Here is a 26,690-nt window from a genome sequence, read left to right as displayed (position 1 = left end):
ATGGCCGACTTTAAAGTTACAAGGTCATTGGTTGCTTTAGCAACCAGGAATAAAATTAACACAAATCCACAAATAAATACTAGTCTCCAAAACACTGGAGATATAAGTAATTGTTGATTTCACAAAACTTAAACAATGAAGACTACACAGCAAATTTTATCACTTGGTTTTTCCTCCTGTTTCGGATTCTGTTGTTGTTTATGCTGCCAAATATCTTTTAAAATCTCCTCTTTGGCTTTCGTCGGGGCGTTACAATAAAAAAATAAAGTTCGGTATTATCGCCCCAAATATTTTCTTTATTATGCATATAATAATCGTATGAATGATCTAAACTGTCCTCGGGGCGTGGAACTTCTTTCCCTGTCAAAATAAAATTTATTTTACGCGTCATTGAATCGTAAGGTATTCTTTCCTCTAAGTCATTCTTAAAAATTTTCAAACTTTTTACCATCCATGAAAATCGGTAAATTAACAGCAGACTATCTAAAAGACTAAAATTAAAATGCACATATGAACACAGGATATATTATTGCTTTAATATTAGAAACATGAAATTTATTTCTCCTGGGCAATAAATTTTCTGTCGTTAATCCTGCAAAAAATGTCGTTTTTGAAACTCCATCTTGCATATACCAGATTATTTGACAAACAATTAAATGTGTTTGCAGATGTTTTAAATCAAGGTCAATAGAAGCCTGGTCCAAGTTTTCTGTATCATTTATCAAATGGGTGAAATTTACTTAGGGCATCATACTTAGCAATCTGAAATAGAGAATGAAAATTAGAAATAAATTTGAATTAAACATTGAGAGTATGCATGTGTTCCAGTTTTAGTTTGTTTTGCTTTTGTTTGATTTAACGTCGCACCAACCCAATTATAGTTCACGCGGCGACTTTTCAGCTATGATGGTGGATGAGGACTCATGGCGTCCCTCCGGGCAATGTTTCAACATGAACGAGCATCTGAGTAGAACCATAACCCTGTTGAATGGCTTCCTCACCTGAAGATTTTAACGCCCTGAGTGAGACTCCAACCAACATAAATGAGGGGCTTAACTACTTGACCATGGAGATCCCTCCACTTTTAGTTTTTAGCATCTTTTTTCAACATTTTTCCGTCATATTTATAACAGTGTTTACTTGTAGCAGGACGCACACTTTTATGGTGTTGCCTCACTTGAATATCACGCCATAGACACCTGACATATAACCCCACCCAGTCACATTATACTGACAACGGGCTGACCAGTCCTAGAACTATCCTCTTAAAGACCTGCTCCAGTCCTACCTTTTAACCTTAAATTATCACTGAAAAAAACATGAAAATCCTAGCTATGAACAATGACGCCTGTCAAAATAGGGTCTATTTTGTATATAATTCTATATAAAATACATGTGAGCCGCGCCATGAGAAAACCAACATAGTGGATTTGCGACCAGCATCGATCCAGACCAATTCTCCAATTCCAATAGGCTTTAAAAGCGAACAGCATGGATCCTGACCAGACTGCGTGGATGCGCAGGCTGGTCTGGATCCATGCTGGTCGCAAACCCACTATGTTGGTTTTCTCATGGCACGGCTCATGTGGTTTTGCGTGCTAAAGTGTGGCACGTGGCCGTTCACTGTTAGCTATTGTAATCATGGGTTGCATACACACAATAGAATTTGAATAGCCGTGGAGCAGGGCTTTAATGCTGAGCGTAAAGTAAGGAAGATACTAGTACCATTTTTCACGTATTTGGTATGACGCGGCCAGGGAGCAAAATGACGACCCCCACACTCATTCAACGTGGAACAACCTAAACAGAATACAGAATAAGCAATCGGTCATGATTTAAATCACCAAACATTTTATCTTATATAAATTGTTTACAAGCCAAACAAATATTGAATAAATGTAAATTCATTTTAATCAAATGAAAATAAGTTCACTGTATTGAATGAAATACACTAAATATAATAAAAGAAAAATACTCCACAGGCATTCACACATTTAAGACACACTAGAAGTTATTCATACTGAAATGAAAACTTTTAAAACTGCTTTTAAACGACATTAAATTTCGGAATGTGACCTTCTAGCATAATCGTCTGAATACGATACACACTGGCAGTGTGTGGACCATGTGCCATTCACATACACTTCAAACTAAATGTAATTCATACTCGAAACAGCCCATGAAGAGTTTATCCAGCGAGATAATATTTACTTCTAACCTTTCAGAGTTACATTCCAGTGATGCATGTTTGGATCCTAGCTAGACCAGCATAAAAGATTATGGTTCTTGACTTTGTGAAAAAATACACGGAAAGTGCTTAAATCTTTGTGTTCTGTATATCTTAACAGATTTCACCTCGAGTCATGAACAGATATTTAGTATAAATCTATTATAATTTATAAGTAATAAAAACAAACTCATTACTACAAAGTTTTGATATTTTAATCAATGCCTAAATGCAATAATACAGTCATAAAATGCTACATAAATACACAACTTTACAATTATCTTTAATGCAACACAATTTTAATATTGGTAGCGTCTGATAATTCCGCAATCTGCGTATGATTCTGTCATACATTTTATTCTTAACCACCTAAAATTATCATACAACTTGAAAGTTCTCCTGTATTTTGCCAAATTCTAGACCTTGAGGATTTCGGTCGATTTTCTTAAATCAAGAACAAATCATCAAACAAAAAGATCGTGATACTGTATATAATATTTTGATCTGACCAGACCAAATCGACTCGAGTCTAATACAGCATCACAGATTACTCTACAATTATAATTATCCAAAATTATATGTATGCAGGTGCTAGTGAAATTTTATACCTGGACCCGTCCTCTTACTTATGTTAGTGCATGAAGGTGCCTCCGTGACCGAGTGGTTAAGGTCATCCCTAGGATTTGGCGCCTGCTTTTAAATTTTGTCTTTACACAGTTTTTGTGATATGCAGGCTCGGCAACATCAGACCCTCTGTTTCTAAATTCCATTTTGTTGAGTTTTGCCTATTGTTTTCTAGGTCAAGCGTTCTATTTCTGGGACAAGCAAATTATTATAACTTTTGACCATACGCCACACACCAATGTATCATTTAAGGTTCCATGTGCACCGCCGTATGAACACATCTGCGGATGTCTGTAAATTGAGTTTCGTATTTGTGAAATGTGTAAATGTTGAGTTCTGCTCAACCCGGGGCTAGAGGGCATGGACGGTACAATGCATTTTCTCTACCGCCCATTAACCGGCCTTGCAACATTTTCATTTTTGTCGTGTTTAGCAACCTGTGGACTTTCCACTAACGCACTGTTTTAACGATGTGTGTTCAAGTCTCACTCGGGGCGTTGGATGTTTTTATGTGAGAAAGCCATTCAGTTCGTTGCTTCTACCCAGGTGCCTGCCCGTGGTGAAATAATGCACAGACGGGCACCCATGGTCTTCCACCATCACCAAAGCAGGGAGTATGACCTACTATTTGTGCTACGTTAAACCAAGCAAATAAATATGTTATATTTCAATAATAGTAATTTTGGTCGCTTATTATGACGTTTTCAATAGATAAATAGTTTTGATACAATGATACAAAAAATAGATACACTCATACATATGAGGGTATAATTTATCACAATTAAGCAATCAGGTAGCGAAAAGTGCGTTATTAGGAGCAAAAGGATATTGGAAATCTATTAAAAGATGTAAGTAAAATTTGCTTTTACGAATACGTTATTATGAGATTCTACATCATGAAGATGAAACGAACAAATATTAATCATATTTTACCTGGTCAATCTACCTTTATGGATTATTAAGCCAGTGTTTGGTGTTGCAATGAGTTTCAGTACAGCGAAACGTTTCACAGCTTCGCTAAGGCACTTAAAAGTATTGGTGAACGCATGTAACATACCCAGTAAAAATAGTAGACTTTTTTTAGCCTCTTCATGCGAGGTAATGTGAAACACAATACTTCACAGAACGGTACGTTCCAAAGCCTCCAGCCCTCCAATCCGTGACCTACAGTAATGTCTGTATATGTAAGTACATTAAGTGTACATTATATATCGACGGTGTCGATAGAAATTCCCGAAAAATAAAAAGGTGGTTTTCAGGAGAGGCAAAAAACTAATGTTTCCCGCCTTTTCCAAATCAAACATAACATACCGAATTATGATTTGTTCAGATCAATTTCTGAAAAATTAAACAACACAGAACATCCATACTTGCAATGCTGAAATCTTGGTATTTGGATGTGCTACATGCTTGACTATTGAAAAAGACCCTTGTATTTTAAGAAAATGTTGAAATTCACTATTCGGCTTTTTTCCAATCAACAAATTTATTCGGCATTTTCTATCCATCTCATTATTCGGTATTTTATTTCTTCATGTTTCACCACTTTCCCATTGGCTAATGGAACCCATATTTGGAGAGAATATGCGCGGGAAAATGCTGAACATTATTCGGCAAAGAAAAAATAGGCAGTTTCGTTGTTCGGGATTTTTGATCGACACCGTCGATATGCAAATATACATTTGAAAAAATGAAACACGTTGAATAGATATCCAACATGAAATGCCTAATATTGAATCGAATTGGTAAAGGGTCAACCAAGAAACATTTCAAGGATCTGACCAATGGTTTCTGAATATGAAATTATAATAGCCCCAAGGAGCAAAATTCATCAACCTCTACAAAATATGAAGCCTAGTGGGACACCGCCTTTACACGGTCAAATGCCATTATACCACAATGGAATTAAAACCAACAACAGAAATGTCCAATCTGAAGATTGTAGCCTCCTAAAATCTTAGCCTTAAAGCAATCTTTGTATGAATGTGTACATGATAACATATACTAATAAAACACATCACCATCGGACGTTCAGTGGCAAAAACACCAGTTTATGGTGCACATTTATGTTCAAGAGTCATAGCATAGTGCAAACCAAAGTTTTTCCCCACTAGGAGTATCTCTAGCAAATGTTACAGAAAGCATGGTATATAAAATAAAAATACACTTGTAAATTTATATTAAAAAAGAAACCTAAAGAAGCATAAAAGCATCCACTCGAAGCTTTTGAAGAAAACAGTGCACATAAAAGGAAGACATTACTGATAAATTGCACAGGTTAAATAAGTAAGACAGAGGTATTAGAGAGTTTTAGATTTCAACCTTCGCCTTCCTCTTCAACGTCTCTTGCGAAGTTAACGTATGAAGTTGAAGTTCGATTAAATTTTCTTGAGATTTCAAACTTTAGAATGAACCTTACTTCATTTAATCCGTCCATTCAATTTATCCGTAATTATGATCTTTTTGTTTTGTTGTTGTTGTTGTACGATTGTAAATCATACATATCAACGTATTTTATCGTTGTATTGTGTATGTTGTACTGGTGTTCTTGAAAGATAATGCAGTTAATATTTTTAAAACAAAAACATGACACAACAATCTTAAAGGTACTTTTACTTTGAATTGGAACTGTGTACTTAAAAGACGCGTTTTACTTGTAGACACTCATAAACAATGTACCTGATGAAAATCTAACCTTTTAAGATATAGATCCATGTTTCGGAGAGAAAAAAGTTCAAACGTCATCAAATCATAGAAAAAAGCATTGTTTTATACGAAAAGTTATAAAGCATACAGCATATAAAACATTTATATTATTCAACAAAATCATGGTCAATTTACTCATGGTCAGTTCACTCATAGGGGTCTACGTGGCCGAGTGGTTAAGGTCGCTGACTTCAAATCACTTGCCTCTCATCGATGTGGGTTCGAGCCTCACTTGGGGGTTGAATTCTTCATGTGAGGAAGCCATCCAGCTGGCTTACGGAAGGTCGATGGTTCTACCCAGGTGCCCGGTCGTGATGAAATAATGCACGGAGGGGTACCTGGGGGGTCTTCCTCTACCATTAAAGCTGGAAAGTCACCATATCGAGGGCTCAGAGCGAAACTAGTCTATCTGCTTCTATTTCTATATACACTTAGACTAGTTTCGCTCTGAGCCCTCGATATGACCTATCATGTGTCGGTGCAACGTTAAATCCAACAAAAAAAAACAATTTACTCATATATGTATTGAATTCCGGAAAGGGACTGCATGAAGGGGCAACATTTCTGGACAGTAAAGCGTCATTAAAAACTCACCATATTTTTAAAAAGCTGTATGTGACAACGTTAAATGTCGCAACGCAGCTAAATGTCGCAACCACCTTTAAATGTCGCAAGGTTGACGTTAAATGTCGCAACCACCGCTAAATGTCGCAAAATCGTCTGCCGTTAAATGTCGCACCTTTAACGTTAAATGTCGCAAAAATTTGCCCACCGTTATATGTCGCAACACCAACGCTAAATGTCGCACAGCAAAATAAGGTAAGTTAAACAGTCTTTACAACTTAGAGATAAGACTGGGTAATGCATGCTTGATATGGGAAGGGCTGAATTGACCTTTCACTCTAATCTGAACGTTTGCTTTTCAGTGGTTCCGCACCATACATGCGTTATATATTTCATATCTAAAGGTTTGAGCACTAACATGGTACTCGCCACAGTACTAGATTTATTTCAGGTCTGAACTATGTAATTCTATGGAGTCCTGTTTAGCTCATGAGACATTAAGCTTGAGCTCCGTATTGTCGCGCGTTGTATCGCATGTCTTTAGTCGACCTGAATATCGTTACAAAACAGGCCGGGGGCCAGAAATTGTTGATGGAAGATGGGGGCGGGGGCACCAGTTTAAAACAAAAGCGTCACCGGCGACGTGCGGTAGGCACGGGGTTCCTCTGTCCGTATTTGTGGGGAAGTTTTTTATAAACAGGTATGAAATGTTGGCCTGTGGTGCATTTTTGTCTATTTTTTAGGTACGTACTAGAGGGTCACTCCCCTTATTTTAGGTGGTTAGGGTATTTTCCCATTGACAATTTTGAAATACAAGTATGGAATGCTGGACTTTTATTGCATTTTTTGTTCAAAATTTCGGCGTATGGAAGTTGTTATCCCTGTCATTTTCCAGGGCTCAGGGTCTCTCCCCGGGAAAGTTTGAAAAACAGGTATAAAATGGTTGCCTCTAGTGCATTTGTTTCTTAATTTTAAGGTACTGGAGGGGAACTCACCACCATCCCCCATTTTAAGGGGTCAAGGGTTCTTCCCCCTGGGGAATTTTAAGATATAAGTATAAAATGTTCGCGTCTGGGGCGTTTTGGGTCTACATTCTGAGAATATATTATTTCCAAAATAGTTGGGTACAATGAGTATAAGTCTCTAGTAAGCCAACAAGTTTGGGATGTGGGGGCGGGGAGGGAATCGGCTCAGGCAGCAATCCAGGCCTGTTACACAACAGGATGTTCAACTACGCGACACGAAGACTGTGTTTTGTACCAGCTGTAGAAAACGAAGATATTCTATTTATCAGCCATGGGTTCTATTTCTTTGTTTGGAGGTTTACATTTAAAGTTAGGTAACTATCAAGCTTCAATGGCGGGGAAAGATCCTATGTGGCCCTCTGTACATTCTTTCAGGTAAAGCAGGACTTTTGATATTATTTTACTTTTAGTCTCTTAAAATTGTTTAGTTTAGTCTCATTAAATTATTATTATTATTATTATTATACCAGATTTATATAGCGCCCTTTTCATGATCAATTTCACGTTCAAAGGCGCTTTACATAGTTCAAATGCAGCCACACAGGGCGCATAATTCATCCTCTACTAGTACAGACACAGAGCGATCTGACCAGAGGGACAGAGTGAGACAAAGTCCTGTAAAATAATTGTTTGTAAACCAGCTACACACCTGTCTAGTTGATATATTGTTGGTGCATTTATGTAATTGTTTGTTATATCAAACACACGTTTTATACGTCAAGTTGTCAGACTGATGTTAGAGAAATGCTATATATATTGATGTTTAGATATCCCAGGTCAGAAGGGCTTAGGGGTCCGGCTGGACTGAGACCTAGGAAATGGGTCTCGTAGATATTAAGATTAAGTTAGGCTTTAGATATGACATTTGTTAAGACTAAAGAAGTTACAAAATGAATTATGAAAGTTATGTACGAAATATTCTACTGTGTAAATAAACATCAAAAACGTTCAGACTCGTGTTTGTGTTTGTGTACGCTACACAACTTTCTTTCAATTTTTGGTGCCGCAGACAGGATGTCGAATTTCAAGATGGGTTGTTGCGACATTACGAAGCGAAGTACTACTGCCAACGACCACACGCTGCCAAGCCGAAAGAAGAGAAACTGTTAGTTGCCATTTTACCTATCTTCTAGTGCAATTTTGCAAGCTAGTCTTTTTTTTTTATTAAATTTTTGTTTCTATTTTTTAACACAATTTCAAGATAAATTCATTTTTAGATTAATTATTGGACACGAAAAGAAATTTAAATTTATAAAATGATAAAACCTAACTCATTATATGCAAAATTCTAAAAAAAATGTAAAATAAAAGAAAAAAGAAAACGTAAAAAGTAAGGAACAATACATTGAGGAAAATACACAAAATACTGAGTTAAAACACGCAAATGTGAAAATATTTGTTTTTCGAAAAATTTTACTTGTCATATTATGTTTATTTTACTTGTTCCATATGATATTTGTTTCCCTTATGGCCACATTTAAACAGTTTTGAGCATTCCCGCATTGACAAATTGTTTAAATGAAGGAAGATGGATTGTCCTATGAAACTTGTGTATAGTCATTAATATGCGCAAAATGAATTGTAAATAGTTTCTGTTGAGGTTATGGGTAATATTTCATCACGAATATATGCGAAAATACAAGGAACGGCTGAAAACTAGTTAGATATGCGAAATTCATTTTCAAGATGATTCATGCATGAAAATGCATGGCTGGGTTATGTTTACATTGTTATTTTTCAAAAATATGGTTACTTCAGGTCGTCTCAGTAAATTAAAAGGTTGGTCTGGTCTGTTGTGCTGGAAATATTTTGAAGCCTGATATGGCAAAGAAGAATATGTTTATTACGTAAAAATGACTTGATATTGTCGCTGGAACATGTGGATTCCAGTAAGGTTGAATTTATATATATTGTGAGATACTTAGAGTTACTTGATATTGTGTTGTGAGACTGGAAGTTGTGATCCCAGTTGTTTTGTAAGATGTATACTATTATACCGACACAGATACTGTCTTCCGAAATATTAGTCGGAATCTTGCTATGATAAGGTGAAATCGATGCATATAATAAATTGCATTATGAGGTACGTGTGTTTACCGGGTATTTCAAGTTCAACAGCTTTTTGTTTTATGAGACCTGATGTAGTATTTTTGTCAAAGAGTTGCAAAAACAGTCGATAGTGCTGTTACTTTTAGGTTACCCTTTCAAGTTTTTGCAGAGTATTGTGTCGGAAAATTTGTTTTCTCGCGGACGACATAATATTTCTGTTGAATCATCTAGAAAGGTTACACTGTGTAGATATAATCATGGAAGAAATCATTATCAGTTATTCTGTTTATATATTGGTGTTGGTTTTGTATGTATGTCTGTTTGTATTTGGAAATGACTAAATGCTTAATTTTGTAGATTTTTTTATAGCTTTCTTATGCATTCTTAAATATAATATATTAGTAATTTTCATATTAGAACATATTTTGCTTTTTGTAAGGAACATATTTTGGCTGATATCTTTATTTTTTGAAAAATGTAGAACGTAGGACATAGCTTGTAAAAAAAAAAGTACAAAGAAGTAAGGTTCTCGGTAACATAACGGTTTATTCGAAGTACAGATACCACTTATGAAAAGAAAGTACGAACTGTCTGAAATGAAATACGAACTGTCTGAAATAAAATACTGACAAACTGTCAAATTAACCTGGGAAAAAGTGTATTCCAAGTCAACATTATAAGTCTTGTCATATTGTGGACTGTCATTATATAATAGCCAAAGGGAGACTCATTACATGTAACGGTTACATAGTGGGAAGTACCTGTCAAAACGAAATGAAGACATTTGCATTTGTGTATTATGACAATTTGTAAACATGCAGACTTGATTTTATCTGTCATAAACTGTCATTTATGACAAATGGGAACAATATAATAACAAAGTATTTTAGGAGGTCATCTGAATATTGGACATGACTTTAATGAAACAGTAATATTATAACTTGGAGAACTCTAGAAAATTTCAGAAGTTAACAAATGAAATTAGATGGATGAACATCATAAACTTGGAGAGTGCAGTACAACGTTATGGCCTATGACGGGAGATTTTTAGCTACTGAGACTGATGGTGATGCGTTACGCTATATAAGAATGTCGGAACCAAAGGACAAATGTGTAGAAAGATGGCGAAACCAAGCGACAATGGCGAAAGTGGACTGCAAGCTGTGAGCCTGTGGAGTTTGGCGAAGAAGATGGTCCAGCTGGAAAATTACAGAACACTAAAAAACTAATTATATTTTCTCTCTTTCTACTTATCAGTAATTATTAATATATTTTGGACATTACAAATCGATTTTACTATTTATTTAAGATCTGTAGTCAAATATCAAAATATTTCGAAAGTAAGATTAATTTGCTGAATAAAATCTTTGTATAAATAAGTGAAATTTAAATATCATGATAAATATTTTTACACGCGACAATAATTACAGGCAATTTAGCAATGTTATTAAACGAAATTGTTATCTTTTTCCTAACTCTTATATAGCATATATTCTAAAAGATGCTCACCTGTGTTTTGCTTTATTTTACAGTTATTGGTTTTGTGAAATAGGGATGTAACACGGGTTAAAGAAAAAGTCTTGGAGGAAGAAAGGAGAAGTGCCACTACAAAGGCCGATATAAAATAAAAAAGACTTTCTATGAATTGTGAAAATTGTTTAGTTTTAAATACTATTCTCCTTTGTTCTTGTTTATCATTACTTGTATAAATGACTTAAGATTTTTTCTTTAACACTGTTCTTTAATATCATTCCTTCAGATAGTATTCTAATGTTCTTGATCATATTAAATATCATTCTACATGTCATATTGTAAGACGAGAGAGATAGTACTTCAAGTCTAAAAAAATAAATTTGTTATTCATTTTTTTTTCTTTCGGTGGGTAACGAGTGTAAAATAATTGTTTGTAAACCAGCCACACACCTGTCAAGTTGATATATTGTTGGTGCATTTATGTAATTGTTTGTTATATCAAACACACACGTTTTATACGTCAAGTTGTCAGACTGATGTTAGAGAAATGCTATATATATTGATGTTTAGATATCCCAGGTCAGAAGGGCTTAGGGGTCCGGCTGGACTGAGACCTAGGAAATGGGTCTCGTAGATATTAAGATTAAGTTAGGCTTTAGATATGACATTTGTTAAGACTTAAGAAGTTACAAAATGAATTATGAAAGTTATGTACGAAATATTCTACTGTGTAAATAAACATCAAAAACGTTCAGACTCGTGTTTGTGTTTGTGTACGCTACAGCCCCCACGACAGAGAGATCAGAAATCAGATACAGGTTTGTCCGGCTAACTTAGCCTAGCTCGTTGCGAATAGGCAGCCTGGTTCTTTAACGTGCCAAGTGTATAGCACTGATACACGCAAGGATTGCCTGGGTTCCTGACCAGTACACCTCTAGTTGGGTGGGAAACACTGAAAAGCGTTCCTGAAAATTCCCGAGTAGCTGTCGGGGATCGAACCCCCGACCTCAGGATTGGAAGGCCAGTGCGCAAACCACTGAGCTATCCGTCCACCCATTCCCCTCATTATCCTACTTTTCCGCCTACCCACACATAACCCACTTTCTCTCGCCCCCCCCCCCCCCCCCCCCCCCCCCACACACACACACACTTCAAAATGTAAATATTTATATTTTCTATTAATTGTCTTGGTGCTGTGTGTTTGTCTCTTAGATTTCTGTGTCGTTATTCACCCCGTTCCCCACCCATACCCAACCCCTACAAACATACAACACTATTACCAAATCGTATTTAGTTAGAAGAAACCTCAGAATATTTCTGTTCTAAATCACTGGCACTATTACAAAATAATTTCACAAATATTTTTCTTGCGTGACTGTTCAAGCAAGCAGTGGAACTCAGGTGAGCGATCTAGGGGTAACAAGGCCCTCTTGTTGCTATACGTAACAGTACTTATCATTAAGATAATTATTGGTATTACATAAACCTGTTAATTTTTCTTCCCTCAAAAAAGTAAATATACACAAGGAATTGATAGTCATAGTGTCAAACAGGAAGTGCGACATTTAGCGTTGGTGTTGCGACATATAACGGTGGGCAAATTTTTGCGACATTTAACGTTTAAGGTGCGACATTTAGCGGCAGACGATTTTGCGACATTTAGCGGTGGTTGCAACATTTAACGACAACCTTGCGACATTAAACGGTGGTTGCGACATATAGCGGCGTTGCGACATTTAACGTTGCCACACTGTAACATGGCTTTGTTTTGATGCATTTGCAACATCGTGCGAGTGTTTAAATTTTACAAAACTATGTAAAACATCGTTTATGACAATTGTTTACGTTTATTTCTTTACAAATGACATTCTTATTTAAAAGGAGATAACTCATTAAGAATATTTTACGTATCCAACTTTGTGGAACAGAACAGTAAAACATGGATTGGAAAGATAAGTTGTGTGTCAAGACTCTGTTTATTAACTTAAAAAAATTTGTTGTTTTGTGATATTCTGCTAAACCTTAAAAGATATGTTGATAACATGAGCCAATATACACAATTTGTGAATACATTTAACAAGTGAATTGAAACAAATGTAGGTTACTCTCGTGATATCATACGTTTTGGCATCATGACACTCTGTATGACTCTGTATAATGCCAAACTCTTAGACAGCACAATATAATCGTGCCAAGTCACCAAGTGTCTAGCGAAACAGTCAAGAAAAGTTAGATGGAGACGAAAATTGCCGCACAAAATAACATGTGGGCATATATTTGTTTGAATATACTATTTCATAAGTAAAGCAGGTGCAAATCCAGGAATTTTGGTTAGAGGGACCCCAACTTTAAAGAGGGGGTCACCTATTTCAGGGGCGGGGGAGGGTCACATAGAGTTTCAAGACCGATTTTCTTTGTAAAATGTAAGAATCAAGGGGGGATTGACCCATAATGCCCCTCTGCCAGGCTCTGGGTCCGTGCATGTAAAGAATGGAGTTTTCTCATACGGCTAACAGGAAACTTCTCGCATCATGATATCAACGCAATTGTCGTATAAAGTGTCCGACAGAAACGGATTGTTTTTATCTGGAAGCGAAAATAAATTGTTCCACCAAATGATAATCGCGCATAATTATTTATTTTTCAAGTAAAATGACTGTCATGCCATGTGCCTCCATCCAGATTTCAGTCTTTGATGCCGAGTATGTGGACAGAGTAGATGAAAAAAGACTGAAGTTTTGACTTTCGTGATACCACATCTTCGGACGTTCAAAACTTCACTTCATACGACAAAAAGGCCCATCTAGTATAATCGATACCGCCTGAGGACACAAATATGCCGTAGAAGCTAAAGTTTGAACAAAATCTCAATGTTTCTCAAAATCAGTTGATAACTTCATACTTCCAGGTTCAATTCAATGTATTTAGTTAATATCATTAGCCATACAAAACTTCATTATTCTTATACTTATTGATAGTGTTTCGCATCAAAATTAGTCTAATTATACATATGTATAATCGAATAACTTAATAAGCCGAAATCCTGATACAAAGGCTTTTTTTTCACATAGTAATAAAGAGAAGTCTTAGGCTTACTTGATATTACATGGAAAAATTTAGTAGCAACGTCTGATATAAATAAAATGCACGCGTATCGGTGACGTTTTACCCCAAATATATATGAGAGACGTTGAAGGGGAAAGCGAAGGTTGAAATCTCAAACACTCTAGTAAGTTACGTGATACAGCATCCTAGCTCAGTAGTTTCAGTAATTTATTAACGGATGTTATCAAGTAAAATATCAACCTGTGACATATACAGGGAGATGTAAATCCCAGAAATAATTCAACTTATCCTAATTGTGTGTTCTATTTAACTGGATTGAATAACTAGTATACATGTATTAAGAATATTAAGAATAGCATCCAGATTATGATAGTGCCATGTGTTGTTAAAAGCAGTACCTGCGCATCTCAAGAAAAATTCAATTTATAACAATACAGTTTCAAATATGTTACAATTGTTTTCAGTTTCCATACAATGCGGATTGTGGCGTAAATCCCTACCCTTTACATTGAACACAATTTACGTCAGGTATTGTAATGCAGTTTTCCGACCAGTAATCGGTATAACAAACTGGGTATAGGATATTGAATTATTGATAAAACTACCTTTATCTACGGTGCCCCTAAAGTGCATGTTACGCACTTTTTTTCCACTTAGGTAATGTGAGACTTTTTTTATTTCGTTTAAACGAAATCATTTCGTTTAAACAAATTAGTTATTTCGTTTAAACGAAATGTTATTTCGTTACTATTTCGTTTAAACGAAATAACTAATTCGTTTAAACGAAATAACTAATTCGTTTAAACGAAATAACTAATTCGTTTAAACGAAATGATTTCGTTTAAACGAAATAACATTTCGTAAAAACGAAATCATTTCGTTTAAACGAATTAGTCATTTCGTTTAAACGAAATAGTTATTTCGTTAAAACGAAATAACTAATTCGTTTAAACGAAATGATTTCGTTTAAACGAAATAAAAAAGTCTCACATTACCTAAGTGGAAAAAAAGTGCGTAACATGTCACTTTAGGGGCACCGTATTTATCTGATTGTTTATGTAGTATATTTATTATGTGGCTTGCCAACTTATAAAATTCTGTTTAAAATCACTGTTTTCTCATGTTTTAGCCTAAGGTTTGAGTATTTATTAACATAGTAGAAAATATCATTGAACATTGTTCTAATATGGTTCTACCTTAATAGGTTCATGTTCAATTCTTTAAAAAGCAGTCTAATTCATAGAGGATATTACGTGAGTGACTTTTCGAATTAAATTTATCAAATGAGTTGATTAAAACAGAGAAAAGGCGGTGCTCAGCCGAGCATTTTATCAATTTTATGAACGACGTAAGAAAATTAAATGTGGCAAGTCACAAAGGTAATATTCTTTGAGGACTTTCAATCACATGTTAGCTTTTCCTGCCGAATTATCAAACATTCTACTTTCTTTATCTGTTATAAATAAGTCAATTTGATCAACGTCTCCTATACTATAAACAGCGTCAACGTCAAAGCTTTATTTAAGAAATAATTTATAGGAAAAGAGAGTTTTAACACTATTTATGCATGATGGGCGGTTACACGCTGGGCGTAATAATTTCACGAGGGCGCTGCCCGAGTGAAATTATTTTTACGACGTATTACCGCCCGAGTGTATAAATAGTGTTAAAACTCCCTTTTCCTATAAATTATTTCGAATTATTTCGATTCTTATATGCCTTTAATCTAAAACTGCAGATAAAATATAGTAGCGCTCTTTCCTGGTCGCAAAAAACATTGTCGTCACCGCACGTTGATGTGACGTCATTCTAGCGTAAGAGTCTTTTATTAACAGAGGAATGCATAATAGAATACACTATTTTTCCCCCTTCTAATTTTGGACCTCAACTTTGGTCTGATATGAAGAAATGGAACGGGATCAAAGGACATAAAACATGTTTTTGTGAATTAAAAAAGTCACCTTCGAGAATTTCAAGGATTTTTGCAACAATCGTCTGATTTTCCCGTGCGACTCAATTTCAGTTTCTCTATGGGAATTCGCTGTTGTTTATTCCTGGTCGCTATTGCCAAATATTCTCTATTTTGGAAAATTTCGGGAAATTTCACGTGTGATTTCTCGGGGACGTTTCACACTTATTTATTAATTTACACTTAGCTTTTTTTTCTTTCCGTAAAAAACAGCTTGAAATAGAATTTACAATATAGTATACTACAAACAAAATTTGGAAAAATGCAAAAAAAAAAAAAATTAGAAAAATAACTAACTTTGCACAAAAAAATCCTGCCAATAAGTATTCACTGTTATAAATTCCTTTAATCACAATTCCTTTCATCCGTAAATCCTTCCAATCGATGTCCAGTTTAATGCACAACTTTTTATACAGAAAATCCATCATCCGAAAATTGATCCAGTCCGTCAGCGGCAGTGATTCGAAGAATTTCAGGTAAAGGTTATAATGCAGTAATTCGGTCCAAAATGTGCTTCCGTGGTGTATCGAAAGAAGTCCCTAATAAATAGATCCTAATTTTTCCATTTTTCGCGCATTTGCGCGTAAATCGGGTGCCAAATGGGCATTATTTCACTCGTGGAATGAATTTTACATAAAATAGGACACGTTTCATGCTAATACTCGCATGTTTTCGAGTTGTTTACTTGAAAACGAAAGTAGGGTGTTTATTCTGCGGACCGCTTTCTGAAATGCGGCAATATGAGGGTACCTGACTTCAGTTGACTTGCATTTCACTGCATACTATTCAACACCCCTTTTTCTTTTCGTTTTCTTGAAGCAAATGTATGGATATCTTGTGGAAAATAGGTCTACGACGGAGTGAAAATCTAGAAACTGTAACAAAATTGGTCTGAAGTAGCTGAATTTTATATGAAACAAAGAACAAATTCTTTTATTGGTATATAGCCTATAAGAGCTGAAATAAGACTTTTCTCGAAACACATCACAATTAGTCTTCATAGTCATAAATCGATTTTATATGTTATAAAATGATGTTTTCAATGCAAAATAATCATTAAATTTGAAAAAAATTGAATTTTGACCATATTTTGAGTAGATGCGCCTGTTTCGGCAGCAATTTCTGCAATAGAAAGGCCAATATTTTGTCTCCAGAATGTGTGACAATACACAAAATGCGTCCATTTGAGTCATATTCATGACGGAATGAATGATATTTCAGAATCAAAGTGAAAAATAATGCATACAGGTGAAACTTTTACCAAAATTTACAATGAAGGACCACAGAGCCTAAATTTAGCCCAGAAAATGGGTAGGGGGTGGCCTCACTTAAATGTCTATATTTCTCTAAAATCTCGAATTTTCACAATGAAACTTGTTAACATGTTCGGTATTACATCTGGCTTGAAAACAGAGATGAAAATGTAATGAAATTTGATAAAAAGATATCTCTTATAACTGAACTATGCATATGAATAGAATAGAATATTTTATTACCTCCACATAGGAAGAGTAGAGTACTCTACATGATATCCACATGCGTATATACAATTAACATAAAGTAATTATTTAAAGTACAGTACATGCAACAATTTAAGCTATAGGCATATATCAATATACCATATTTATATTAAGCACTCTGAATATTTACAATATATACAATGGCATGAGCATATTAAAGAACAAATTCAGTAACAGCTGGCAAATATCAACTTACATAATGCACAGGAGCTCGGAGTCATGATCATATTTTTTCCTGCGCGGTTTTGCCTTTATACCGTGACCGTAGAACCAAACTCAAAGAATATGGTCTTATTTTGCCCAAATCGTAACTTTCATAAATTACCGTCAAGGTGCCGGTAGACTGAAAAAACAAAAGGAGTGACATACGCCATTTTATCAGCAACGTTCGCTCAGAGTAACGTCCCTTGTTTCTGTGCGGTTGTTGTTTATCCTATACCGCGCATATACATGTACAACCGGAACCACGCTTTGCCGTTGACATATTCCGGGAAATATGTAAACAAAGTAAAACAAAATGGATAGTGAACAAACCAGTGCATATAATGCAATTATTTCTGGACATAACGCAGTCATTTTGGGACAGGCGGGGACAGGTAAAACATTTACCATAAGCGAATGTGTGAAGCATTTACGGTCCCGTGGTAAGAATGTTTACATTTGTTGCTACACGGGTATAGCATGTTTGCAATATCCAGGCATGGACGCAATGACACTTCACCATTTTGCCGGGTTACAAGATGGGCGACACAGTAATGACTCTCTTGTGAAACTTGTGTTGAGTGACGAACGCTATGAAGGGACCAAAGAACGCATTCTTTGTACAGACACTTTAATTATTGATGAGGTATCTATGGTAAGCATGAAAACGTTAGAAAGTGTAGAATATCTATGTAGACAGGTTAGGAGTCAGAATATCTGCTTTGGAGGAATACAGGTAATATTATCGGGTGACTTTTATCAGCTAGCCCCTATAGCTGATGAACTTTATGGAGATAGTGGGCGTTATTGTTTTGAGACAGACTTCTTTGATATGGTATTTCCACACAAAATAAACCTTACAACAGTACACAGGCAGACTGACATTAATTTAATTCAATGTATAAATGAGTTAGAAAAGGGTGTTCCAAGTGCTGAAACTAATTCTTATATGAAAAGTCTTTCCAGACCATTACCAAATGAATTTCAGAGTCAGTCTGTTAAATTATTTGCACAGAATATTGATGTTGATATGTATAACAATGAACAGTTACAGTTGGTAGTTGGTGCATTAAAAATATATGATGCGGATGATTATGGTGACATTCATTATTTGAAGAAAATGATAGTTCCAAAGAAACTAGTTTTGAAGAAATCAGTCAAGGTTATGTTGTTAAAAAACGTTGATAAACACCTGGTAAATGGTTTAGTTGGAACTGTAACAGAATTGACTGATGATGGTATCGAGGTAAAGTTTGATATAAATGGAAAATGGAAAGTTGCCAGCTTAGGGAGGTGTAATTTTACACGGTTTGATCCAGTTTCGAATGCTTGTGTTGCTAGACGGTTTCAATTTCCACTTAAGTTAGCTTATGCCATAACTATACATAAATCTCAAGGGATGAGTATACCCTATCTTGAAATCAACTGCAGTCGGGCAACAAACCCTGGACAGATAGGGGTTGCAGTTGGGAGAGCAGTGTCTAGTAATGGCCTTAGAGTTATAAATTATAGCCCATATTTGATTCGTAAACACTCATACAAGGTTAACACTTTTTATGAAAATGTAAGTGGCCTAGGAAATCTTAGAGACGATTTAAACTGTTGCCAGTGTAACTATGAAGGACAGCTACAAACAGTAAATATAAATGATTATTATTCTGACTCTGATCTTGAAGACTTTGAAAGGGCTCTTAATGATTTTAATGCATCCGAAGATCACAGAGTAAGTTTCACATTAGATCACACATATTCTGATCAGTTATGCCTTGTAAACACTTCGGATAGTGATCATTCATACTGTGCTTCCTCAGAATTTCATGAAGTTAAAGATGTTTTTGACAGGGCATTACAGGATTATTTAGATACACCTGAGGAGGCAAATGCAAAAAGTGCATATGAACAAATAATGAAAAATAAGAGTGATGTAACCAATTGGTACCATACACAGCATATGAATATTAATAATATATATGAACAGTGCTGTATATCAATGCCTGGTAGTCTAAAACAGAAACACTTCACAGAATTTTATACCTCTTTTAATAGATATCTCACATCAGATGACTATATAAGTGAATCACAAACACTACTGAAAATCCATTTTGCATGCCAGCTACTTTCATCTGTAATGTTTGTTATACAAGCTAATTTACTGTTGACCAAAGCTGAATCTGTGCAACCTGAACATAGTGCACATTTGGTGTTACCAGCTGTCAGTTCTCAGATATCACAAGCTGGTAAAGGAAAGATTAGATATGTCGGTGGATATTGTATTGCCAAATGTAGATATAGACTATGTAATTCCATGAAGGGTTGTCTGTTTATTCCTGGAATGGAACAAGAAATGAAAAAATTAAAAGCTCAGATTAATTTATTAGATAAAATGTCAGTGGCAGCCAGCGAAATTTCGTCCACAACCATTTACATTGAAACTCTAGAAGAAACGTCCTTTAAACAGAATGTCTGTGAAAGCTTAACCAATATTTCAGACTCTGTCTTTGAGTTCTTTACAACATTAGAAGCCTCCTCAAGAGAGTTACTGACCTATGATGTTTTAGTCAGAGAATCCAAATACATGTATAGGTATATCATTGATAGACTTTTGTCAGATTCAGTTTTATTTGAATGTTTTGTGAAAAAATGTTGTAGTTATCAAGGAATAGAAGATGCAAGTTTAGATGAAGATACTGTTATTTATGAGGTTTGTGATATTCTTACTCAGACATGTGCATCTGTCATTTTATTGTTTGAGAAGATTGTTAGATTGTTCATAGCTGTTGCCTTTTCACAATTTAGAAAAGACTACTTAAGGGTCTTGAAAAGAGAGAAAGGCAAAGCTTTAAGAAAAAAAGTGTTAGAAAGGAAGGAAAAGAAAGGTAATGAGACAGTGACTCTAGCTAGAATAAATACAGACAAATCTTCTGGTAAAACAGTTTCACATTTAAAACTGAAAGCAACAGCTATGGAAGATCATACATTTTACACAAACTATAAAAAGACTGAGCTTATTCAGCTGTTAAAAGCATATGGACAGCATGCTTCCACAAAATTAACAAAAATGAAACTAGGTGAGCAGCTATATAATTACCTATTGAATGAAGAAAGTTTGATGATGAGCAATCCAGAGACTGTATCACCAGCAGCAGTGACTGGCCCCACACAATCAGAGTCTGAACCACAACCAGGAACTTTCATACCAGAAGCCAACATATTGGAAACTGTGGAAGTGGCAAGGCCTGACTCTCCCTTGCAAGAATCCAGTTCTCCTGAAGCAGCAAATCCATCTGTCCCATCTTCAGCACCTCTATGTAAATCATCTAACCTGAAAGGCAAAAGACAAAGAGCCACTGGTAAAGCTCCTAAAAAAAGAGTGCGTGAAACAAGTACTAGTAAAAAGTCAAAAAAGATCAGAAAGAAGGTTGTCTCTTCGGAAGAGGAACTGGATGATGACAGGGACTTGTGTGGTATTTGTTCAAAACGGGAAGAGGCTGATGAATTTTGGATCTCTTGTGATTCTTGTTTATTATGGTACCATAGGGAATGTATTGGTCTTAGTGATGAGGAGGACTGGACATACTTTTCTAGAGGTGCTATCTTCATATGCCCACTGTGCCAATGAAAATCTTCAAAGAAATGACATCTGTACTTTTTGGTAAGTTTTACTGTTGAATACTGTTCAGTGGAACCTCCTCATATTTTCCCTCAGAACAGGACCCAACTCCCTACCACAGGGAGTTTTCTGTTGCAGGGAGTTGCGAATAACCCAGTAACCGATATCTTAGCAACAGCCAATTCCCTTGCAGAGTGATTTTTTAAAAGTTTGGACAGGGGTTAGACTAGCCACTAGACTGATAATTAAGATATTTCTGATTTTTTTTCTTTTTTATGTTCATAGAGACAAAAACCAGTCTATTCTAGAGATTTTCTAAGAGGACTGATGTTAAAATTATATATGATATTGGACATAGGATATAGACTGGCTCAGTTCACTACATAGAATCATAAAAATGTAAAAAAAATATATCATAGTCTAGGAGCTAGTCTAGACAGGGGTCTGCATGAGTATACACAGTTACAGAGTTTAACTGTTACTTTTCATTCATGAATAAGTGTAGTGTTAGGGCTAGTCCAGCCAGTAATGACTGTTGTACAATGTCAGTTTTTGTCTGTGACTAGCATTAACTATCAGTTAGACATGATATGACTATAAAATTGCTTTTCTGCTAATTTCTAGGATTTCACCATTTTCAGAAAGTAAATTGTATGGAAATATAAAATGGTACCAGATATTGCATTTTGAATGTCAAGCTTACTATCAAGATTAGCTTTTTTCCCACCAAGTTTACTTACTTATACATATCATGATATTGATGAAGAGAAATATATTTAAGGCCTAAAAAAATATCTTTGTTTCCGGTAACATGCTAAAAAAAATAGGGTAGGTAGGTTGGAATTTTTTTTTTTTATTATTAAGTGAGACTTTTCGGAAATATATTTATGTCAAAAAATGATCACAAATAAAGGGGTTATGCCTTTAGTGCACCAGTAAGTTGATTTCTAACATCACTGACCACGTTTAAAGCATAAAAATTGCGGTTAGGCATTTTTTTGTTAAAAAGTTGAAAAAAATATTCTCCAAGGCCATAAAAACATTTAGGGTCGGGCCAAAAATTTAGGGTAGGTCGGGATACCGGAAACAAACAATTTTTTTTTACACCTTATATGCCTGATTTTACAAAAGACAGCTTTTTCTGACATATTTGGACAAAACCTGAAAAAAAAATTAAGACTTCTAAATATATTAAATTTAATTTACCACATTTTGCCATGATTCAGTTTTAGTCAAAATAACCTAGACCATGCTTGTATTTTATTCTTAAAAATTATATGAAAAATGCAAGTAATGAATATTTTGAAAAAATATTATACTAGACAAAGGTGTCATTGATAGTTTTTAAATATTTAAAAAAAAATGTTTTCCATTGAAAATATTTCCATCAATGCATTCAGGAATGTAAACTGCAAATTTCCTAATTTTTTACAGTAATTGTAACATTGACCTTTTTATATGAAACTATGTAATCAGCATTTTGTTGAAAGTGATGGACAGTACTATATACTCCACTTTATGTTCTTTTTAATTGTTTGAAAAACATTTTGTACTCTGAGTATAAAATGTGACAAACAATTCAATTTTGACACTGGTCAGCTATGAGTTAGTAGCTTTAAATAAATATACAAATTTGACATTTCATATTCAGAATCAAAATGTCATTTTTATATGAAAAAGACCACTATATTTTGATTTCGTCAGTAAAGAAAGCTTTGGAATGAAAATACAATGCTACATAATTTAAACTCGTTTGAATTGTGGGTTACTTACATATATCTGACTTTTTTTTTCATACAAGAATAAAACTACCAAATATTGGGTAAACATATCATTAATTTTCTTAATTTGAACAAAAATAATGGAGGTACTGATTTAAGTCATTTTAGGTATTTTTGATGGAAATTATCAGTCTTTTGTCCTGAAAACATAAAGCTTAAACTATTTCATTTATACTAAATTTTGGGATTAATGTTGGACAGACAAAAAACATATTTTGAATAGGATTTTGATAAAAATGATTCTTTTTTTTTCAATGTTAAATAGTTCCCTATGCAGATCAAACTTCATGAAGGAATAGGAAAGAACTGCATATATGAGCCGTGCCATGAGAAAACCAACATAGTAGGTTTGCGACCAGCATGGATCCAGACCAGCCTGCACATCCGCGCAGTCTGGTCAGGATCCATGCTGTTCGCTAACAGTTTCTCTAATTGCAATAGGATCTGAAAGCGAACAGCATGGATCCTGACCAGACTGCGCGGATACGCAGGCTGGTCTGGATCCATGCTGGTCGCAAACCCACTATGTTGGTTTTCTCATGGCGTGGCTCATATATGGATTGTATCTCCTTAGAGTTCCATGAAGCTTTTATATTCCAGAATGTTATAACATAATGGTGTCAATGTCAAATTGGGAAAATTCTGTAATTACACAAAAAAATGTGAGAAAACAATTATTGGAAATATCTATGAATGACTTTATGCAAAAGATGTTACTAATTAAGGCAAAACAACTTTGGTTTATATAACCAGGACATTAATGAAATTGTCAGTCAACTTTTTATTTAAAGGCAGTACATTTGCATTCCATATGTGATAAGGAATGATTATATTCTTTGTTAAAACTCAACAACCTTGTTGCTTTTTTTGGTATCAACATTCTTTAAATAAACAGCAATTTCTGTAAATTGATAAACAGAACCTAGTTTTATTATTTTGAAGAAGAAATTCCAGCATCATCAGTTCTAGTATAATTATACTTAACCTTTAGCCTGCTAAATTTCTATAATGGACTAGTCCATCATTCAATTTGGACAATACCATTTATCATTTGAAGGGGTATTTACTGAAAATTTACTGACTGAATAGCGAACAGTGCAGACCATGATCAGACTGCACGGATGTGCAGACTGATCTTGGTCTGCATTGGTCGCAAAGGCAGAATCGACTGCCGCCAGCAGGCTAAAGGTTAATACTTTAAAGGGACATGCCTCCAGATGTACATCACAGTGTTATTTTATCAATGAGGCTTTTATTGAAAACATCATATTTCTTAAAAAGTATCATTAAAGTAGATATTCTATTAATATGATTAAAATACATGTAAGTAACTTAATTCTGATATATTTTACTGCCTGACTAAAGCTGCTGCTAAGAGATTTTCCACATGTTTTACCGGCTACATGACAGTTTTATGAATAATTAATGCATTATGGCAGCCGGAATCATTCTGTTACCTTTTATGATTAATAATAAAAGGTAGTTTTTCTCAATTTTTAAAAGTAAGTGATATAAATTTGTAGGTGTGTCCCTTTGATTATGATATAATGTTTACTTACCAATCAATACTTTTTCACACTACCAACTGTCATGGTATTAAGTATAGACTTAAGGGGTTGTCTCTGGTCACTGTACACTTGAGCACCAGTTCCACCAGTATTACTTTTTCTGGATATTGTAGTTTGACCAAGAATAACATTGTTCTGTGTACGATTGTAGGTAAGTAAGTTTGGATTGGTATTTGCACCATTATGCAAACCCCTTTGCTGGGAGAAAATATTTTCAATGGGATCACTATTTACTCGACTGGCAACAATTGACCCTGCAGACCTAGTAAATTTGTCCTTACACAATTCACTAAAACCAAGTAACAGAGATACAGTGTCCTCTCTTGTCTGATGCGAAATGAGATTTTTTTCACAGAGACCTTCCTCAGCCTCCCAGTTGCGGAACCAGGACAACACATTTTTATTTTCAGCAAGTCTTGAGTCATCATATTCATAAATTGGCCTTTGATCTCGAAAATTTCTAACTAATATTGATGTCATTTGTAACAGTTCAATACTACTGGTTAAGGAATCTTGTTCATGTTCAGGAAGGGATTCTTGATATTTTTTCATTAGGTGTAACATATTGCTATTCAGAACATCTTCAGCTAAGGCATTTCTCATTTTAAGCTGTGGGTTTAAAAAGAAGTGATCATTTGTTAGTTTGTGGTAAACTTTAAGTGGATTAGTACTAGTGTCCCACTGATAAGCCTTATACCAATGTTCCCAGACAATATATTTTCCTTTGTAAATTAGATGTTTTGTATTTTTGTCTGTTTTCCCACTTTTAGATATATTGTTCCTGATCTTTTTCATTAAATGGGAGTAATCCATAATAATACAGATGTCTGGTTTTGTAGGATCAAAAATGTTTTTGGTTTTCATGGTATTCATTGTTTTAGAGGTAACTTCATTTTCAGGCAGCAACATTTTCATAAAAAGTCTATTATTTTGGGCACCATCCAGGCTTATATATGTTACAGTGAAACCAAACGTTCCTAACATCTTGACTGCTTCCCAAAATACCAAGTACATTTCTGCAGGACTTGCTTGTAAAGTAGCAAAATGCCCTACCGGAAAACGAAAACCTGTATTCCCAAGAAATAGAATTTGCAAAACATGAGTAGCCATCTTAAGGTCAGTTTTTCCCATAAGCCTGTCCATGTATAATGTCTCATCACAACATTCCACAAACCCAACTATTTCAAACTCATCACCAGTCTTTTTAAGCTGTATATCTTCTTGAATGGCCATCTCATCCATAAGAAGTCCACCCTCATACCCATCTTCTGGTAATTTTCTCAGTTTTATTTCAGACAGCATCCATTTTAAGTTAGATTTAGAAATACCTGTTTGTTGGTCTATTTTATTTTTGTACCTTTGTATTTGTCTTTTTGATGGAAGGACAAGAAATCCACTATTTGCCAAATCTTGATAAGCCCTAGGTGATCTACAGTAGATAGAGAGGCACATTCGGATAATCTGTGGATCCCATTTACATTTAGAATGGCTCTGTTTCATGGACACTAGCTGGGACCTGAGTAAAACCAGCATTTTTTCAGGTATATTTACATCTTCAGTGATTGACTCTAAAACCTTTATCATATCTCTATGGTTGTCTTCTGTAAGTGATACTAAACCAGTCTTATCATTAACAGATTCCTCAGCATCATGTAGTGTTTTCATTGTTGATACATTTGTTTTTCCAGGTAAGACCAAAATACTGTTTGGTAAACTTTAACCAATAGCTTTTATTTCTTACAGTTTTAACTACTATTTTACCAAAAACATGCTGAATAGCTCTGCCAATTTCTTGTCCATTAAATTTATCCTCTAACTTTCTTTCAAGGTCACACAGATAAAGGCTGCTGTTCTCACACTGATCTACATTTTCCTGCAACCTGTACAGAAGATCAAAACCTGTTATCTTAGACTTCAGTTATTAATGATAGTTTGTGTGAGAAAGTAAGAATGGACAAACATGCATTTAATGAAGCATGATTATTTCTTTTTATCAAAATTTTATTAAAATATCAATCCTGAAAGACTGTACACAGTGCTGCTTGGATGATTATACTTGGAAAAAAATCTGTAGATACATGTATGTGTATAGATAAAGACATTTAATGAGGGTACTGCAAGAAGTTATAAAATGTTGATATACTGACCAAATGTGCATTTGTAAAATATCACATTTACTGAAACAGTAAAAGTTACTTTTGAAATTAAACCTTACTATTTGCTTCTTGATGCTACTACAATATAAAACTTTATTATTATTGATACAGTTACATTAACCTACCAGTCACCAAACTAGCCCCCTCCCCC

The 26,690-nt window shown here is 34.8% G+C and overlaps 1 protein-coding gene across 1 annotated transcript; it reads right to left on the bottom strand.

The window, feature by feature from the left end:
* Positions 1 to 24,018: 24,018 nt before the first annotated feature.
* On the bottom strand, positions 24,019 to 26,402 carry LOC123555177 (uncharacterized). The gene has a single exon (XM_053532253.1). The coding sequence runs from the start codon at positions 26,046 to 26,048 to the stop codon at positions 24,378 to 24,380; it is 1,671 nt and encodes a 556-aa protein (XP_053388228.1). The 5' UTR covers positions 26,049 to 26,402; the 3' UTR covers positions 24,019 to 24,377.
* Positions 26,403 to 26,690: the final 288 nt, after the last annotated feature.

This window comes from Mercenaria mercenaria, unplaced genomic scaffold (assembly GCF_021730395.1).
Source record: "Mercenaria mercenaria strain notata unplaced genomic scaffold, MADL_Memer_1 contig_1059, whole genome shotgun sequence".
In the NCBI taxonomy this organism is placed as follows: Eukaryota; Metazoa; Mollusca; class Bivalvia; order Venerida; family Veneridae; genus Mercenaria; species Mercenaria mercenaria.
The sequence above is the reverse complement of the archived record's forward strand: the minus strand, read 5'-3'. Positions and strand labels throughout refer to the sequence as shown.

What these genes read in the sequence shown, in the direction of transcription:
- LOC123555177 (XM_053532253.1), bottom strand. Translation starts at nt 26,048, where the DNA reads ATGAAAACACTACATGATGCTGAGGAATCTGTTAATGATAAGACTGGT.